Raw genomic sequence first — 21,723 nt, 5'->3', positions numbered from 1 at the left:
ATTAACCATTTAACAACATAAAGGTCAGGCTCATTTACGAAAGCAAAAAGAATTACCGTCAACTAAAAAACATTGTTCTGGGAACACCAGGATTGGGACAATCAAAATCTTCACAGTACTTTTGCTGGATTAGAAGAAAATGATTCATCACTTAATTCTTGTTCATAACTTCTATCCAATCCATGCCCCATCCCTTCTTGCTATTTTACTTTTTTCTAGAATATTTCCGACTATTTCTGTAATAAATTATCAGCTTCATTTCGAGAAATGTCGATATTCTTCACCCATATTTATCATTAATTAACTGAATGAGGTGTTAATGAAGAAAATACATGATAGACCTGTATAAAGTGTTTTCGACGCTTTAAAAGCAAACACCACGCATATTTTTCTGTCTTATTAATTAAAATATTTGGTATCGTTTTCCGTATTATAGGTTTTGCCGGCACACCTGGTTATCTTTCTCCAGAGGTGTTGCGTAAAGAACCATATGGTAAAGCGGTAGACGTCTGGGCTTGTGGTAAGTTATTATGGTTTTTGATATATTTTCTACTTCTGGTATTTATCACTTGCTATTTTGAGTACTCACTACACAGTAATCTCATCACACAATATACAGCTTTCAATTTCTCTTTTCAACGTGTAATAGAAATTTCATGTTTTCCTAAGAACGTTTGGAGATGTTAACAAATTTTAGATTTTGATGTTTCGTTATTATCTCCTGAACAGTTTTAAATCGTATATCAGTTGTGAAGTATTCCAAATTGCACTTCTAAACTACGCCATAGGCCTGTTTGACTAGTAGAATCTTCTGTAACTTAAAATCCTGTCGCCGAATTATTTCTTGTAGTCAGATATATGTGTACGAACTAATTATTCAGTTATCTTGTATATTCTTGTAAACGTATTTGGTTATCTCGTGCGTAATTGGTTCCCTAGCTTTGTTGAAGGATTCACAATAAGAATAATAAATCTATTTTCTAACCGATTTATATCATTGTATCAAGACGTGTAACCTATTTTTACAGTTATTTAAGGAATAGCTTGCATTTAGCGTTGTTCCGGCACAACATTTCTGACTTCCTGTCCTATCTCATATCGCTTATTATTAACATAATGATTTTCATGCGACCATTTGCACGTTTTAGGGGTGGTGGTAAATAAACTCAAGATATAAACAACTGAATTCTTGTAAATTCTGAGTCGGCCATTCGGTTGGTAGGCGTCTTTGTATTTTCTTGCATGAAAATAGTTCTGCCAATTCATAAAACAGCCGTAGTATATAGTGTTACTTAGAAAAATCCTGTTATCTCGCATTTTACTTCTATTGAGCCATCAGTCTTATTTTGACTCTTAGTTTCTAGTGAAATACTGATTTCTCTATTTTATTGAAGACTAATGTAACACTCGCAAATAAAATCACTTACCCACAAATTATGATTGTAAAATCATTTTCATTGAAATTGCTTACCCTGGAAAATCCTTCCGAACCAAATATGTATTTTTATTATTCCTTCTGAGTCAATTTTATATTTTAACAAACAAATCACTGAATATATATATGACCGCAACTGTTCCTTTTTCCCAATTACCTTGTTTCTATTAGTTAAAAAAGGAATTATTAATGCATATCTAATTTAAAGAATAACCTCTTCAATTCGTAATGTTTTTCCCATCTCCAGGCGTTATTCTTTACATCCTTCTTGTTGGATACCCACCATTCTGGGATGAAGATCAAAATCGATTGTACAGTCAAATCAAATCGGGAGCATATGATGTACGTAAATAAAATATGTTACTTTTTATCAATTTTATTATTTTTTTAGTTCCTATCTTTGTACCATGTAACGACTAATTAAGTAAATATTACATGTAATTTAGTTTATATTGTACCTTGATTTACTATTTAAATCTTCATTAGAATTAGTTTTTGAGTTTGAATGAGTTATGATGCTTATTTCTTGACAAATGGTCGATAAAAAATATAGGGTGAATCATCATTTTATCCTAAAAAGTGAGAAGGGCGGCTACATCTGGCTAAAATTATGTTTGAAGTGTTGGTAAAAGCCAATTGTTATTTCGTGGTAAAATAATAGATTATATGCGTATTATCAAGAGACATGTGAATAACTCATTTTATTATAACAATTTTCTCTTACTAATCATTAAATGATATGAATATTGCCTCGAAATAAAACCTGACACAAATGTATGTCTGTCTAAGTTCTTACACTTCACATCACAGCTAAAAAAGTTTTCTAACTGGAAATAACAAAAATATCAAATAATGATAGTAATGGTGATAATGAAAGTCCAAACATAAAGGACATATTGAAAAAAGCAAATGAAATCCGGCAATATGAAGTGTAGAATAGTATTAATACCCCAAGATCTAGAAGAATATGGTAAATTAATATATTCGTGTCACCCCGACTGACATCAAGACAAAATGCCTTCTAGGGCGTTCTTTCGCTGTCTTTATGGATGAAAGCAAAATTATTCTTTAAGGTGGTAAAAATATTGGATGCTAGGTATTTATTTTAACGAAAACCTTTCATCTTTTTAAACGAAGTGCACATCCTAGATTGCACTGCTGATCACAATCTAAATATACTGATAATCGGTTTATGTCTAATTTCGCATTATTTGTAGGGATCATTCGAAATGTTCTTAATCATTGCTTATATATATATATATATATATATATATATATATATATATCGGTTTTTCACCACTTTTAGTTAGTGTTACTTTTTATTGTAAAAAATAGCCTGAGTAATTTCCCATGGTATATATTGGAAATACTCTACATTACCTGACTCTATATTGTTTACCTCTTCCTTACTTCTACAAAAAGCGATCTTATCTGTAAAATATAGATTTATATTAAGCACTAGTAGTTTCCCTGACAATCGCAGTATCACATTCTGTAAGTAGATGTGATTTTTCAGCTTTTTAAGTTTTATTTCATGAAAATATTTTGTTTATCAAATTATTTTCGTTCTTCAATCTATTTGTATTATTTCAGTATCCTTCACCAGAATGGGATACAGTTACCCCTGAAGCTAAGAATTTAATCAACTTAATGCTAACAGTCAGTCCTGCGAGGCGAATCACAGCTGCAGAAGCCCTCAAGCACCCATGGATTTGTGTACGTTATGAAAACAGATTTTTAGCAGAATTTAAATCGTTTGTTTTTGTATTTGGTTCTTCTTTAGTCTTAAAACCTTGATATATTGTGACAAGGGCAGTAAATCAGCTCATTGTAATCAATAGTTTTCAACGGTACCCGCGTACTACTATCTTAGCTTGCAATCATTCAGTAAGATTCACTGCTTATTTGTATTTAATATCAGAGTGACTATGACGTTATATCTGTCACATATAGACAACTGTTTATTTATGTACATTCACCATGAGGGACTTACACACCATAAAATATTAAATAAAAATGCTAAAAACGTTTATGTTTAATTTTCATCGTTCACACAAGATCTTCATGAAACTTATTTGGGTAACTTTCTTCCTACTTCTGAAAATTTTCTGAGTTCATACATTTTAGTAGCTATTTGAGTGTAGATCCAATAGTACTAACCGTTAGTATGTATGTTTCGAAAGCTAAAATCATACTTGAATAAACATCTCTTGATATATCATTACTATCCAAAAGTTATCCGCTAATACATTTCCCGTATATCCTATTTCACACACTTTCATCACTATTCCCATCTTTTATTATTTATTTACTTGAACACAAATATTGATACAAAGGGGCACCGAATAAATATGCGCCACACATGTCACTTGATTTGTGTGTGGGCTATGATACTGCCGAGGTGCCCAAATCGAAGCAGGTGGTTTTCTTAGGGGGCCACAGTGGGAGTCGTCAACCTAAAGGTCTAATCCACGAGGTAGTGTAGCAACGTCAGGAGATCCAGTCCTACGTTAGCCGGTGACCAACAATTGGTTCATACGCCATTTGTTCCTTCAGGATACTGGAGCATATGTGCACCATTGGTTTGGAACCAGGGTTTTCCAACTCTCCTAAGTAGACCCTTCGTGTTCACCAACCCGGTAAAAGCGCCGAACATTCGCTTTTCGTCCTCCCAACTTCGTAAACAACACCTCCACAACGTGAAGGCAGTGAGTAGGACTTCCCTGACAGTGGCTGTATACACGTCGCTATGTGAGAGCATTTCGAGAGGGAGAGCTGACTCTCTCGTCCCTCGACTGTACCAGGACATTTGGGGTGCTAAGCCATTTTATTTTGGATACACTGACTTTAGCGATTTCAAACATAGTTTCGTTGATTTCCTAGTGACTGTGTATTTCTATGTTGTGGTTTATTTTTTTGTTATATCTCACTAGAGGTAATCACTCCAACTGTGAATCAGTTAAATTGTGTAATTAATTCTCAGAGCTTTGAGAACCTGTTTCCTACCACAAGAGATTTTGAATTACAGGTGTTTGTGTTTAAGTATATTTATGCAAAGACAGGCTTTCCTATAAACACCGCAAACAACCGTGTTACTAGAACAAATATACACTGGACTTCACATTATTGTATAATATATGCATATAATTATATTATCTCTAATCGTTACATTATATCCGTTTTAAAGTATTTCGCGTGGATATCCATGCATCCTTTGCAGTCAAACAATGGTATCTGATGTAATACTAATACTTTTTTTCATAATCGAGTAATTTGTTCCTTTCCTAGTCATAGTATGTGTGAACGATGACAAAGTAAACGAAAAGTCTTTTACTCTTATTGATTGTTTTTTAACGTATTGTCCTTTAGCTTTTGTTGTTTGCCAAAGGTTTCACTCTCGTTTTTATCTCTAATTAATTTCACATTCCAGACTTTAGATGTAAGCTCCAATAAACATATATTTTAAAATGTCATTACTTTTCGGCATTAAATAATGGATTACATGCTCTTACGTTAAAAAAAGAATTTACCACGATTTATGGTGTCACGTGATTTCGTATTATTTTAGTTCTCGTTTCAGTTTCTTTTGCTTCGCACAAATTATTACTTTGATAATAGACTTGTTTAGCTTGTGGTTTTCCTATATGTTCTTGAGGGAGGTACAGAAATGGTCACAAAACTTAACAATTTTCTTTGTCTTCTCATGATACTCCTTAACAGTTATTAACGATACAACACAGCAGAGGATTGTAAGCTTCCATTTTGTGAAACAAATAGATTTATTTACATAAAGGCTATGCGTCAACTGATATGATTTAGATTTGTATAATTTTTACTACACGAAAATCCACTTTGATGTACTCTGTCATCCTGAGTAGTAAATTGAGGAAAAGCTACTGTCCAGCCTACTTACTTATTGCTTAATTTGCTTCGTGTTACTAGGTTGGTGAAAGTTAATCCCATTTAAAAACAATCCGAACCTCTTGATAATTTCTACCATTAAAACATTCTTAGTTTCTACTGAAAATCAATCATTTGCCACACTAATGCTGTCATTCTTTAATATAAAGTTTATGAAGTTAATGATATTTTTATTTGTTTTAAGTATTGGAATACGGTTTTTTAGTTCAGTGAACGAACGTGTATTCGTTTTCTCATATCATGATATAACTGTTCCATAACTTTCGTTTTATACTTTTTATAAGTAATAAAATCCTCTACTTTTGTTTGATTTTGTGTGTTTACGAAAACTAACATGATCATTCACTTTGACACTATACGCGTTATAACTACTAGTGCGTTTAAAGTTCTTGGTAAGCTGTTTCCTCTTTTTCCTTAGATTAATTCAACAGTTCCCATTTAAATGATCAAATTTTTCTTCCTTAACTTAATTCTGATTACGGGGTTTATAATTTGGTGTTTAATCATATATTTGATCAAAATTCTGCACACAGTTCATAACCAAGCTCCTCTTCATCATATCATTAATTGACAAGAGAAAATTCTATGGTTAGTATTTGTTTTTCTAGTTTACACCAAAACAACCACTATCCATCTTCATGTATGATGAATTTACAAACAGATGAGAACACTTATGTTATCGTTTTGATGTGGAACAGTTAAAAAGCAATAAAACCCGTGATGATATTTCAATATAATTTAATCACTTTCCTAACATCAGATCGATAGCCTAATCACTTCAACCTGTGCTCATCATTATCAGTGTCATTGTTTCTATTATTATCACTATTATGGGTATTGTTGTTTGATGGAAGCTTGACCATGACCTCAATATCGACTAGATTGTTTAATACTCTGCTTATTTCTGTATTATTTACATACAAGTGTTTTGATTGGAACAAAATTAAGAGAATGTGAAGTGGATACAGAAATGGGAAAGAGAAACTTATTTACGAGATTTTTTCTTCTTTTGATTACATGAAACTCACTTGCTCATACTTTTGTTTTATAACAGTTGAGTTTTATGAAATTTTTCACTAATATGTGTGGTATATATCCATACTTGGTCTTTGTATAATAGTCTGTAAGTGTCAGTCTCACACTTGACATGAAAGTGGAGCACTGGCTCATTGATTAAGATGATAAATTTTCGGCCAATAATTCCCGCGTTCGAACCCTATTCAACTTTGGTTTGGAAAATCGGATAGTATGATTAGTCCTCACACTCAGTGTGTGACCAATATCCAAGTGCCTGGTGAATGAATTACAAAAAAGGTATTATTGACATGTAGAAATAGAAAACTCAGAAAAAATCTACTAATATGATTTTATATTCTTAAATATGTTCTTGCTACATAGGTGAATGATCTACACGTGAGGAAAATGTTTAACATTATAAATAAGTTTAAAACGATGGACTAAAGTGAGTTCCAGGAACAACTGAGTATACATCTAGGTAGTTCTGTAAACGAGGCTGACCCAGATGTTGCTTGGAAAGATACACGGACAGCTGTGGAAGCAGCAGCAACATCTTTTAGTAGTCTCAACCTAAAGATTACAAAAACCAATGAATTTCTTCTGAGTCTATGGCACTGATGCATTCTCGTGAACTCATCCAAACAGGCTCTAAACATACGTACGAAGTTCTACGTTGTGACTGACTGAGGATCTGAACACGATGAAGAGCGAAAGCAAATCAGATCTAGGTTAACCAAAAAATTTAAAGAACGACTGTGAGCAGTGGTGGGCAAAGAAAGCAAAAGAAATGGAAAAGGCAGTGGCTGTAGGTAACACCAAGCAACTCTTCAGACTAATAAAAGAAATCGGAATTAAGAAGTCAAGTGTGAGCGAAAAAATCTCGGAACAAGACGAAACCCTTATCTGCTCTCAGCCCAGACGTTTAGAACGATGGGCAGAACACTTTAAGGAGCAATTCAGCTGGCCTTCACCTACTGTACAACTACACACTATTTCCAGAAAACTTGAATGGAACATTGAAGTAGGTCCCCCGACTCTAGTTGAAGTTCAAAAGGCTATAGCTAATCTGAAACGACGAGGAGCAGCTGGTCCAGATGAATTAGCTCCAGAGGTCTTTATGGATGGTAGTCCAATTTTAGCGATTAGGCTGACTAAAATATTAGCTAAAATCTGGGAGTTGGACGTAATCCCATCTGACTGGTCACAATCACTTATTGTCTCAATATATAAGAAGGGACCAAAATCATCCTGTGATATCCAGAGAGGGATTAGTTTGACTAACATAGCATCTAAAATACTAGCCTCAATAATTATCGGGCGCCTAACTAAGACACGTGAACTGCAAACACGAGAAAATCAGGTTGGCTTCAGACCTGGTCGTGGCTGTATCGACCACATATTCACCATTCGTCAAGCTTTAGAGCACAGATATGTTTATCGGCGTTCGACAATGATAGTTTTTCTTGACTTAAAAGCAGCATTTGACTCTGTAGAGCGAGAAGTTCTTTGAGTGTGTGTATCATTGAAAGGTGTACCTCAGAAGTACATAAACCTTGTCTAGGCTCTTCACTCGAACACTACCAGTTGAGTGAGAACCTATGGCGAACTGTCATCTGATTTTGCAACCTCAAGTGGTGTCTGGCAAGGTTGTCTAGTTGGGCCGCGTGCTACGTATGCCTGAACACCGACTACCACGACGCGCATTGCTGACTAGTGTTGGCGATGGTTGGAAGAAAGTTAGGGGTGGCCAAACCAAAACGTGGCATCAGTCCTTGAAGTCACTAACGTCTGGTCTTAACCGTGTCGGTAGATGCAGACTACTTGGTTGGGGTCTGGGCGAATATCGTAACCGATGGTTGGAGACTCTGAGTGACATGGCTCAGAATCGATCACAATAGCTCAGGTGTATACACACTTTATCTTCCCTTAAACCGTGAGATCAAAATTACTTCATTTATTTATCTAAACACATAAATATTGGAACAAGAGGGCACCAGATATATATGTGCCGCACAAATCTCATTTCATTTGTGTGAGGGCTGTGATACTGCCCAGGTGCCCAAACCTTTATTTCTACGAACTAATTCTTTCTTCCTGTATTATATATCCTTATACACAGTTCTCCTTTTATATATTACTATATTTGGAGTAGCTACTATGAATTTGGTGTTCATCTTGTTGTGCTAATGAGGTTATGGCAACTTGGACCGATGTATATATATGCCTGGTCCTACGTTGTAGCTGACTGGCTAGCTAAATAAAGTTAAATGATCATAGTTTATCGCATTCTGATCATTCTTACAAACCCTAGTGAAAATGATGAAAAGTTGCTTAACAAGTTGTTGGTTTTACCATGAGTTTTTCCACGCAATTTAGGATACATAAACTAAACTGTGAGCCACAGCTGTTGTGTAAGGTTTTAGAAGTCTGTTTCATGGAAGAGCAGCTACTTGCTATGAGTCAGGAGGAATGTCTATAATCGGACTTTAAAAATTGAGTATAATCTCGCTAGCTTATTTAGTTTTATGCTGAGGTTATTCTTTTTATTTTTCGATGTTCCTTTCTCTCGTGTTGCCATTTAACTAAACCAGTCTCAGTATTAAGATATTGAATATTTTTGATTTGATGGTTGAATGAGAATCTTGTGAAGTTCTGTTTACTCATGTTACTTAGTGTTATACTACATGTATCATGAAATTATCTAATGGATTGTCAGTCGCTTCCTATGTTAATGCACCCTGTCTATATTTCGGCCAGTTTAGTTGCTTGCGAAATCCTGGTTTTATAAACTTTTACTACTTGTTATGCAATTTTTCACTTAGGTACCATTCCAGTTTTTTTCATTTTCTGACCGCCCTTCCCCTGTCTATGAGTTATTCATCCTATAGTAATACAAATACACCTGGCAGTCTTGGTTCATTTGTTTCCATTTTCTGTGTACTTTGGTTCGACTGTTTTATGAATATAATTTTTTCTTTACGGAAATGTATTTCATACGTTTATATTGAAACATCTCTGCACATTATGGATATCAGCCTGTGTATATGAAATTAACATGTTTAAGTTTATATCCGAATCGATTTTTAAATTTAAATGCTTCCTTTAAATACTGTGACGTATTTTGCAAAGTGTGTTTTTAATAATGAAACATTAATCCTGTTGATTAACTTTTTGGAAAACTCCATACAATTTGATTGTGCTCCTATGAGCTATTTACTTGATTTTCATGAATTAAAATTTTTCCATCACCCTGTTTCCCTTCAATGTTTCAGCTTATATGTTAAGTTTGTGTTCCATCTTTGGTGAATAAAGTTATTGATGAACAAAGTCGACGACTTTATGCTTCAGTAGCTTTACCTGAGCATTCCTTGGAATGGACAGTATATTATTTTCTACGAAATTGCTAATTTTCCGTATTTTTTAATTTCATAATAAACCTTAATTGATCGTCTTTAAATCCATATTTTAAACCCAAATTGATTTTGATAATCGAAATGTTATTCGAATTCATCTATAACTTCTCTTCGTACATGTTCCCATCCATAATTTTTCAACTTTCATTTGTAACTTCCTTCCAGTTAAGAGAAGTAGAAAATTTCAAAGTCTTGATACTCTCAGGCCCTTAAGAAAACTAAGTGATAATTAATATAGTGATCTGACGCCCTCCTGTAACTGAATTATCTTTATGATGCTCAAGTCTATCTTAGATCATTTTGTCCTAAATTAGCGATATCCGAAAGTCTGTATTTTACCAGATCTCTACGGTAAAATCGAACGTCGGTAATGTAGTACGTAGCTATTAGATAGCTATCTATGATTTTTCAACTGTAAAAGACTATATCGATAGCGGAGTATGTTAAATTTTTATGTAAATTTAATTGCAAAGCACAATGCGTGATTCAATGGTTTCGAACGGTTAACACTTAGTTTGCATATCTCGTAGTGAATTTGAATAATCGAAACTTTCGTATTCTCAGATAATATATATTCTAAAGTCCGATAACTCGAGAGAATCTAGATTTCTTAGTCATTGTTTACTTGAATGGTTGCTCAATTTCGTGGATTGGTTGAAGTTAGACATGAACACCGTTAGATACCGACTCAGTGGTCTAGAGGTTGGGCGTTCGCGCGCGAGACTGATAGGTCTTGGGTTGGAATCTCGCGAGGTGGAATCGTGGATGCGCATTGCCGAGAAGTCCCATCCAGTGCTTCCAAGTTTTCCATAGTGGTCTAGCTTCAATTGACTCATGATTTCAACTATAAAATTACTAAAATCTCCACAAAACCCCCTTCTTATAAATGTAAACCTATTTCCCAACTTCCTTATTTGTCTTACTTATATCTGACTTTTTTATAGTATTCTGACAATTGTAATTAGAATTTCTTCGCTTGTGTAGCATTACCTCCAAGCTGCAGACATCAAACCGTATAAATAACTTCATGCATACGAACGTGTTATACATATTAGACCTTTCTATCAGCGGTTTTAAAAATGTTTACAAACCAACTGGAAAGTGGTTATATGCTGTATTTTGTCTATGGCGCTAAAATATTAATGATTAGCTTTTGTCAATATTCATGTTAGAATTGATTAATTTACTTTGTACTACATCACATGATTGTCACATTTTAAGAGTAAATCTCTCTACTCTGGTTACGTCTATATTTATACATTGTTTTCATATGTCGTACTTTATAAAACTATGGAGCCAATATACGCGCGTGCACGCCTTAACAGAAATTTTTGGATATAATACAATTTCACACTAATATAAACTTCTTTTATTTTAAAACATGTTAATAATTTTCAATTGAACTAACACCTACACAACCCGAAAAGATTGTGTTGTTTCTCCTAACTCATCACCTATTAACTACAGAATATGTTACCTTTGGTGTATTCGAAAAATTGACTATCCTACATGTATATTGTTGTGTTTAAATTATTAATGCTCTTATATATATATATATATATTTATATATATATATTTCAAGCTCGGCCCATTAACTCGTCATTTTGTATGACTATTTCAAATCTATGGAGAATATGTTTCAGAAAAGTCTGGTTAATTGGTTTCTTTAGGTGAATGCACCTTAAGCACCTAACTTTCGGTGACTGACTATTTGTCAAGTACGCGAAGAAAAAGACTCACCGTCTACTTTCCTTATTTTTTATGATGGATAAAGCGGCTAAATAAGTTACGGTGTAGTGATACTCTAACTTTATGCCTAAATTTAGCTTTGTTCGTGTGCTTTATTTGTAAGTAACTACTAAATTAAAAAGGGCCTGAACAAACAATCTTTCGCAATGAGGAGTGTATACATAATTAGATTCCTAGCACATATTTAAATCCATCTTCACGAATTATTCTGAAATTGCTAGTTCGATTATTTAAAAACTTACCACTTATCTCCGAATGTATTGAATAACAATTCGTCAATAATGACCAAAATAAGGTGACCACGATAATTGACCTCTTAACTCCACCGATGATTTGTATAGTACTACTTCATATCGCTTTTACATACCGTTTTTGTCAACCAACTTATCAAATTCTAATTTCTTTCCTTGATAGCAACGAGAACGTGTCGCTTCCCTTGTGCATCGTCAGGAGACGGTGGAGTGCTTGAAGAAATTCAATGCACGACGTAAACTGAAGGTATGTTTTCTTTACAAATGTAATTGCATAGTACTCTACTTAAACTGTGGATATGCTTGTCTTATAAGTTCTTGTTCAAGTGTCAAAAGAATTATAACCTCTGGGATACTTTCAATGCAATTTTTTCCATTCAGTTTAAAATTGTTTTTGGATTTTCGTGCATGTGGTAACCATCTAATAAGTATGCCCAAGAGCTGGTGCTTCATTTCGACCAAATTTTTTTTTTGTTTAAACTTGGTGCACTGGGAGCATAGATGTAGTTCAAGTGGTTGTATCAACAGAGTTGTGATAAACTTACATACACCGACCGGACACAACTATTCCTCATTTTTGTGGACAGTGTTCATTGAGTATAAGCGTCACACAGACATTACTCAGTATGCACCTCACTAAAAGGTCACGCATTTAAAGTTCCCAAGCCGTCAACATCTGTGTTTTTGGGTGAATTCAGTCGCTGAATAACAATTTCCATCAAATAATAATATATTCTAAAAATAATATTTACAGAATTCATGCCAGTTTACATGCATGATCAGTTTGATATAGATAGTACTACTAAATGTAGAGGAGGAGGAGTTAATTTTGACAATTTGGTGTCGATGTTAGGAAAGAATTAAATCAAGCAAGCAGAGGGTTTTCAACCTCGTAAGATGCGAATTCGGCTATAAAAAGCTGATGATTAAACATGTCAAAGTATAGCACCAATATTTATGCGCCAATAATTGTTCATTATAGTCTTATCCCCAGATTTATGACGTCTTATGATATATCCGGCTTTCTAATAGCAAGGGCACGTACACCTGCCTTCAGAGAGAGAAAGAGTAAACGTCTTTAGAAGCAGTAGTAGAATATCAGATTCACAACATTTCTAGAAAAAGTATGAAATACCGTCTATTCCACGACTGTTTATAGCTCACTAATTTCTAGGTAAGTGAAAAAAAAGATTTTATCGAGTTGCTAGTCACGTACATGACTATTGAAACAATGCCGTTTAGGAATTCATTATTGTTCGCAAAAATACTACTGGAAAGGTTTGCAATGGTTTCAGAGTCGTTTGTAAAAGTGCCATTATACAAGATGCATGGTATATCAGCATTTTGAGTTGTTCTAAAGCGTTTCTTGAAAAGAAGAATTAAGTTTTGTACTTTCGAGCCATTACTGTGTGCTAACAGCTCATTAATGGTTTTCAACCCATGCTTTTCTTTAATTTGGTTAGAAATTATAGTCATTTATACAACTGTTGTGAAGTCGTTTGACTCGAAGTAACGTTTCTCCAGGCGTCTTAATTTAACACAATATTTAGCTGGTATAAATAATTGTTTGAGCTTACTAAACCCGTACGTTTTAAAAGTTGCACAGGAATCTTAGCAAGAGTTGGCGATCAGATAGATCGTGTCAAATCAAATGTTACCTTGCCCCAACAATGGTTATTGCCTAACAAAAAATATTTCTCGTTGAAGATTCCCATCATAAAAGCTATATGCAACCATATTCCATGTTGTGTGGGGTGACCAGCATATATAAAAGTACTGATTAGTTGCATGTAACTATGGATTTGGAATTTATTTAACTTTCAATCAAGTATTCGTGTTATAACTATCACAAATCCATTTTCTAAACTCTAATGAGTTTAAAACAACCATGTTTTAATTTTACTGCAAACCTCTTAAACATTTGATGGCTCAAATTTATTTTAATTTGTTCAATAATAATTGGATTCTTGGATTATCATCACTTTTGTTTGTTTCTTCTCTTTTGATGGTACCCTAACATAGAATGCTTAAAGATACATTATATAAAATAATAGTATTTATAGTCTAAACAAAAACTTTTGCTTCATATTCAGTCTGTGCAATTCCATGTTGTTAAATTTGATACTGACCTATTGATACTACTTTTATTACCAAAATCTTGAATGAAAAGTGAAATATAAATGTATTTGTCCAGTCAGTGTTTCGCTCGTTTATCATGTTCAATCTTCAAACCAAGACATTCTTAACTAGTTCTTAATTGACTAGATGAAATATTACATAGTGTCATCTCACCTGAATCATATGGCTAGTATTCAGCCACCATAATCATCTACTAAGCTTATTGCATGTAAGGACGAAAAACTATCTATATTTATTATATCTCTTCATCCTGAGTAATTCCTTTGTTCTCTATTTAGTTAACCCATCTGCGTTTGAAGTCTAGTAATAGCTTTTTCGTCTAAAATTTCTCCGTAATAATTGGTCACAATGTGTTTTATTCCTCACTATCTACGTTATGATTGAACTCAATCGTAAAACTTATTAATCATTTTTCAGATTGATGGTAATTGGCACATTTGCGTCTGTGCATGTATTAAACAAATGTGGTTATCTACCCATTTAACATCTTCCTGCTTTCTATCTTTTTGTTTTTAGGGTGCTATACTTACGACTATGCTAGCCACACGTAATTTTTCCAGTAAGTTCACTTTTCAACTACCGATAGCTAAATGTTAGTTTCACGATATATCTTTGACCTCTTCGAATCCGTTTCATGCCTCTATGCATACATTATAAAAGTATACTTGTATTGTCGATGATAATATTGTTGGTTGTTTGAATCCGTTAAAATGTTATTTGCATGTAGTTTTAGTTTCATCTACCACAATCAAATTTATTAATATCACGTATCATTTGATATGTTTTCTATTGTGTTTTTGCATGTTTTGCCTCTGTTTTTCTGTATGAATCTATAGTGAAAAAGGATGATAGTTGTAAGTTTTTTCAATATCAACGCATTTGTTTTCATATGCACTTTTGTTTATTTTGGTTATATATATATATATATATATATATATATAATTGGATAACTCCTTCAGGAATATTTGTAACATGAATACCTTAGGTGTTTTTCACAATCGAATCTCGCTAGGTTAAACGTTCAGTGTTGTCATTTGGGATTGGTGTTGTTAATTATATTTTCAATTTAAACGTAATTTGTCGATATTGGTTTTCTAAAAACGGGAAAGTCGGATCTTTTTTCCTCTTCAAAACTGACTAGATTCTAGACTATTTATCACTCTTGTGTATGAAAATTTGTGTCGTTCGTACGGTGTACAATTGTCTATGAGTATCTTTGTAACTTACCTATCCATAGGTAGTACGTAACAGTTATCAGTCAATGTATATCATGTATGTTCTGCCGACATCATGTATGCTGTTTTACGTAGTTCCTGTTTACTAGTTGTTTAATTACATCCACCAATAAACTTTGTGTCATGTCTGGTTTCTATGTTGTAATACTTAGTGTTCTTCCAACAGTATCATTAAGTATTATCGTAGAATTTTACTTTGTATTTTGTTAATTTATACTTTTTATAGCTGGTCGAGGTACCGTTCCAGGAAGTCATACTTCTGTGACTAAAAAGTCTAACGATGGTATTAAGGAATCGTCTGACAGCTCTACCGCAGTAATGGAGGACTCAGCTGATATAAAAAGTTAGTTCTACTAGATATGTATAACTTCTGGAATTTCCATTCTGATGTTTATTACTTCCATTATTATCCGTGATTGTAGTTTTCAATTTGAATGCAAACAAACATTCACAGAATAAAATAAACTAATTCTATTTTAAAGTTTGTTATTAGCTTCAGGCAGCTTAAATTAACAGAGAATAATCTAATTAAGAACAATGATCTGATGAATTTTGACTGGTGAATTGAGCATGGATTTTCCAAACGGGACAGATAATCATAGTATTAAGAAGAATCAAAATATAGCATTAAGCATAGTTGAAATTGACTCATATATTAAAAAATACTAGCAATGCAAATCTAGCAAAATGTGGCTATAGTTACTAATAGTTTTATTAAAAATTGATTAATGATTACGAAGTTCAGGATAAATATCAACACGACTAATAAAGATATCATCGATTTCATATGCTTATTTTTAGTCGTGTAAATCTCAGTTTAGATAGGCCGACCTTATACCTGATCTATCGGTTTGTCTGTATGATTGGTTATTGAATTGGAATTGAACGAACAAAACTGATTAGTTTTCGCTAATACGAAGTTTTATTTCTTTGCTTCCGATTTGATTTTTTTTATTTTAAGAATTATTGGCATGTAGTACCATTGTCAAAGCAGAGAGCTCTGTTGAAAGTGAGTAAACATAAGCTAGGCGGTGTTAGGTTAATTGATCTTTTTTCTTATCAATGAAAGATGAGGAACAAGTTGATGCACGTTAAATCTTCTGTTTCACACGTATTGTCTTTCGCTTGTAGTTGTTTATAAACCCCCTAGTTTGTAACTGTTCATTTGACGTGCCTACTTTTGTTTTCAACAAGATATGTTTTTCATTACAGCAGTTAACGTAATAACGGAACAAACATTCGTGCATTATTGTATACTGTTTATATTGTTATGTAAACTTTACTGCATGTGCTGTTTGTCTTATCTCCCACGATACTGTAGAGGTCATAAATACTTAACAGTTATTGTTGCTAAGTAAATTTTTCAGTGTAGAATGATTATTTTCCACAATATATTTACCTGACAGCAATATCTTTTTTGCTCTCTTCTCCATAATCTCTTTTTCAAAAAGTGTAGATCATTTTTACGTCTGTTGTTCTATAATATGATAAAATGGTATTGTATAGTTGTTTTTCGTCATGATAAGTTAGTGAACTGTTGTTGCTTAACGATCATTCAAGTTAAATAAATGTAATTAGGGTTAATTCAATCATGAATAATGGGTTTTAACATACAACGTCATCTGTTGTTTAATTATTACTAGTATGATTTGTTTTGTTAATTATACTTTGCGTATTATCTATTTATCTGATGATTTTTATCTATTATGATAGTCTCAATAACCTGACCACGAATAATAATAAGGTTCCAATATGTCCTTTTTTAATAGTTCATTAAGTATCATGTTTAATTTAAATTTTGTTTTCCTAATTAACCAATATCATCTATTAAATAAATTAAACATCTTCATCCAGGCGTTAAAGGTATTCACAAATTATCTGTTTTCATTGACTAATTTAATCGAAAACGTAGTATTATTACGAAATCGGTTTTACGCATTCTAATCCCGGTCAGTTTAAGCTAACATAATGTCCTGTGTTATCGACAAGCCTTGGGGCTTGTAGTAATCGTGATCACATGTGCTCACCGAAATTCAGATGACTTATAGTTTTAGGGAAATACGTCAGTTTATATCAGTTTTCATCAAACTTTACACCAAGGATTGCTGATTACCTATCTGGCGTAACGTTAAATAAACCGATTTATTTTATTTATTTATTTAAACACATAAATATTGGTACAAGGAAGCACCAGATACATATGCGCCATACAAATCTCATTCGATTTGCTTGAGGGCTGTGATACTACCCAGGTGCCCAGACTGAAGCAGGTGGTTTTCTTAGGGGACCACACCCGGAGCCTTTGACCGAAAGATCTGATCCACAAGGCAGTGGAGCATCGTAAGGAGATGCATTCCCATGGTAGCCGGTGATCAACGATTGATTCGTACGCCATTTTTTCCCTCAGGATCCTGCAGCCCATGTGCACCATTGGTTTAGAATCAGGGTTTTCCAACTCCCCTAGGTGGACTCGCCTTGTCCACCAACCCGGTTAAAGCGCCGGACATTCGCTTTTCGTCCTCTCAATTTCGTAAACAACACCCCCGCCACAAGAAGGCAGTGAGTAGGACTTCCCTGACAGAGGCTATATATTCGCGTGGCCATGTGAGAGCATTTCGAGAGGGAGAGTGGACTCTCCCCACTCTCGGCCATACCAGGGCATTTGGGGGCATGTCATTTCTAACAAGGGGATTGTAATTTGTTCATTACTACCTACTTAGAAATAAATTTCGCTACTACCCTTCAAATATGATTCTGTCTTCAGTAGATTGTCACAATATTTTAAGATTCCTTTTCAATCAGTTGAATATGGATCAAGTTTTTGTAAGTTTTGATTGTATTGTCAGTGTTATATTCTTTCACGTGATATTTTCGATGTATACCAAACTTTTGTGCATGCCCGACGGAAATGTTACAATGATTAGATTTGCATGCATATACTCGATCTTTTGATAAATCAGCATTTAAAATTATCGTCAACATAATTTTATTTGTGCATTAACGATCTACCTAATTACTGTCGTGCATGATGTGAATAAAGCTAAAAACACACGAATGATTAAAATAAATATTTGCAATTAATAATTAACAGTTCATTCTCGTTAAAATGAAAGACTATTAATTCAAACAATCCTTTTTTCCCTCTTGTTTTATTTCCCGACAAAGCTGATAGTTAATTAGGCCAGATAATATTTTTGTGAAGTCATTTCTAATTTTTTATATTAAACAGCCAATCATTCACAAAATAGCCATAATGTATCAGTACTTTATTCTCAAAATATTCTCATTTAGACGTATAAAATGCATCCTCATGTACATGTTTAATTATCATGTGTTTTCCCCTTCATGAATTGCATTTAAAGGCTAACAGACCCATCATGAACCTCGCTATTGTTTATAGACGTACTTTATGGAAATATAACATGTATTAAGCAAGATGTCTGCAACGTAATTACCAATCTGAAACCTTAAATAGTTTCTAAAAAGTGTCATACAGCTCTTGATTGTTTGAACATTGAACAACTAGTGGCTTGAAATAAAATTATGTCGTTATCTTACACCATCTAATTTTATCAACATAATGGAAAGTTTTTCAATGAAACAAATATCCGAATTCTGTCAGTGTACTTCGAGAACAAAGTGACCAAATATCTTTTGATCATCAATCACTACTATTTTTTGTATTGTGAGTAGTAGTTAAGGTCAGTTTCTCCTTTTCGTTTAACATAGAGCTCACTTGTTAAGGCGTTAGACTTTTAGCCCCTAAGCTGCAGGTTTGAACTCTGCTCTGTGTACTTCTGTTTTGCCAACTGGTTAGTATCATTAGCGCACACAGTTGTAGTGTGGCTTGAAACTGCGTGCACTAATCCATTCCTGATAAATAGTTACTACTGTACAAAGTGTACTTCGCCAAAAAATTTACTGAAACTATGGCTGAAAAAGGTGATACCATGATACATTCTCAACAAAGGAGACTAAAACAATGAATAGAACACTTTGGAAAGCGGTTTAATTGCTCTTCAGCTACCCTTCTACTTAAACCAAACAACATAAGCCATCTGAATCTTGATGAAATAGTGAAAGCCTTTTCAGTTTAGAAAAATACGGAAAATTGGATAGCCTATGTTATTCCTGGCTCTGATTTGGTTCACCTTTCTTTTTGAAAGCGTCGATAGATGGAGCTTGAATTACATGTTAATGTAATGAGTTCCATTCGCTGATGACGCAATGGGACGGTCGATAGTCATCTGACAAGTAAATTGATATAGGTTTGTGGACATTTTTAGAGCGTCCTCGTAAATTCTCTCTTTCGGGAGACAAAAAAACGGGAGAATAGAAGATGCAAATTTGTCAATAAGTAATTAAAACTTTTTGATCAAGCACCTCTGGTTCTTTGTATGACAAGGGGGAAAAGTTTAGTTTAGCCAGTCCCTCATCACGTTGTGGCTTTGCAATTCTGGGAATCAACTTAGTTCAGTCAGTTAATCAGCTACAACGTAGGACCAGGCATATATATACATCGGTCCAAGTTGCCATAACCTCATTAGCACAACAAGATGAACACCAAATTCATAGTAGCTACTCCAAATATAGTAATATATAAAAGGAGAACTGTGTATAAGGATATATAATACAGGAAGAAAGAATTAGTTCGTAGAAATAAAGGTTTGGGCACCTGGGCAGTATCACAGCCCTCACACAAATGAAATGAGATTTGTGCGGCACATATATATCTGGTGCCCTCTTGTTCCAATATTTATGTGTTTAGATAAATAAATGAAGTAATTTTGATCTCACGGTTTAAGGGAAGATAAAGTGTGTATACACCTGAGCTATTGTGATCGATTCTGAGCCATGTCACTCAGAGTCTCCAACCATCGGTTACGATATTCGCCCAGACCCCAACCAAGTAGTCTGCATCTACCGACACGGTTAAGACCAGACGTTAGTGACTTCAAGGACTGATGCCACGTTTTGGTTTGGCCACCCCTGTAGTTGTCACTTGCTTATATCTTTGCTTTCTTGATAAGGTATCCTTCCTTCCAGTCCATCGGCACTTGTTCGTCCTCCCAAATATTGTTGAATAAAAGGTGAAGCATGTTTGCAGTTACTTCAATATCTGACTTCTGTGCTTCAGCTGGTACATTGTCAGGCCCTGCTGCTTTTTCATTCTTGATTTTCCTGATGGCTGCTCTGATTTCTACGGTGGTTTGTGGAGTGACATCTATAGAAATGTTTGTGTGTGCTCCTTCGATGTCCGATGTGCTCAGTGAAACTGGTCTACTCAAGAGTTCTTCAAGGTGCTCTACTCACCTGTTCTTCTGTACTTGAATCTCACTTATTGTCTTCTTCGTCTTTGACTAGTCTCATATAGTTTCTTAATATTTCTTTCTCTTGCAGCTTTTCCCTCTGTCGTTGCTTGTCCATAAGATGGACTGGGGATGATCCGAAGATCATTTAAATGGCTTTGTGATGCACCTAAATTGGCTTCGGGATCATTCTCCGCCATAGCCTCACTACTCAAAGATTTACAATTCTAAAGTTCTCACTGTCACATAACCTTAGTTCTAATTCTTTTTCAGTGTCTCGTCTTTTTATATGGTCTTTGAGCACCAAACATGTACGGACAGAAACTGCCGATCCCTTCAGTTCATGTCTATTCTGTAGTAATAAGTCTTTTCCATTGAAAGATTTAAATATCACTTTTAGGAGCTTTGTTTGGTTTTCTTTCAAGTCCGTTTGGCTACCTAATCTACAAACCTTCAACAATGTGGCTCCAGAGAAGTCTTGTGGCATTACCTGGTTAAGTAGATGTTTTGTCAACACCGGTTTCATGCTCAACTGGAGTTCTGGGTTCTGAGCTTTTACTCTCCTTGACTCTATGAAAGACCACTGACCTGTCACTATAATCACTCTTCAATTTCTCAACTACTGACTAGGAGACTGCTACTTGGTCGTTTTTTTGTTCTTGATCTTTACCGATTCGTCAGCTCTCAGTTGAGTAGTAATCACAAATGTTTTTTATACACCGTGAGATCCTCGATGATTGTTGATGACTTCGGTGGTCAAATTGTTTTTTTTTCTATTACAAGCAGATCTAGCCTAATGATTAGTTTTTCTAACCATTTAATGACTTCTGCCAATCGGATGGTCGGGATCGAAGATACCTCCGTTTTGAGTTTTTATTTCTGACAGAACTATTTAAATTTGACCATTCCTTCTTTGGCCCATGTAAGTCAATCGACTCTGAGCTTCTTTGGAATGGTTTTACATCGACTCGTGTGTCGAGAATATTTATCATTAGATTCATCTCGGTTTCACTTGTTGTTATACCTTCAAGCAGTGTTCACCGTTGCTGTGGCTTCGAATAGTACACTATTTGCGTCCATGCACCATTGGCTAACACAAACAGACGTGTTTTTTACTAAAATCTTTGGAAGCCGTAGGCGTTAGATTCGTGAAAACCTCATGGTGTCATCCTTTGCACTTATCACACTGCATGCCACTTTCCAAATGTTTCGACAACCATGGCATTGGTAATTGCTTCTTTTGCACTGTTCAGT

The 21,723-nt window shown here is 34.3% G+C and overlaps 1 protein-coding gene across 3 annotated transcripts in view; it reads left to right on the top strand.

Annotated features, from left to right (window-relative positions):
- Smp_011660.1 (protein kinase) overlaps positions 1-21,723 on the top strand; it is a gene marked incomplete at both ends in the record, with an annotated part of 47,069 nt that overhangs the window by 10,225 nt on the left and 15,121 nt on the right. For 2 of the 3 annotated variants that reach the window (XM_018789025.1, XM_018789026.1), the window contains 9 exons: positions 437-520; positions 1,683-1,777; positions 3,029-3,151; positions 4,866-4,874; positions 11,950-12,033; positions 14,442-14,484; positions 14,762-14,779; positions 15,387-15,503; positions 15,993-16,040. In XM_018789025.1, the coding sequence (XP_018654510.1) occupies positions 437-520; positions 1,683-1,777; positions 3,029-3,151; positions 4,866-4,874; positions 11,950-12,033; positions 14,442-14,484; positions 14,762-14,779; positions 15,387-15,503; positions 15,993-16,040 (621 nt within the window). The remainder of the gene's footprint in view (positions 1-436; positions 521-1,682; positions 1,778-3,028; positions 3,152-4,865; positions 4,875-11,949; positions 12,034-14,441; positions 14,485-14,761; positions 14,780-15,386; positions 15,504-15,992; positions 16,041-21,723) is intronic. The other variant, XM_018789024.1, reaches the window with a different exon arrangement.

The sequence above is a fragment of the Schistosoma mansoni genome, chromosome W (genome assembly GCF_000237925.1).
Source record: "Schistosoma mansoni strain Puerto Rico chromosome W, complete genome".
In the NCBI taxonomy this organism is placed as follows: Eukaryota; Metazoa; Platyhelminthes; class Trematoda; order Strigeidida; family Schistosomatidae; genus Schistosoma; species Schistosoma mansoni.
The sequence above is the reverse complement of the archived record's forward strand: the minus strand, read 5'-3'. Positions and strand labels throughout refer to the sequence as shown.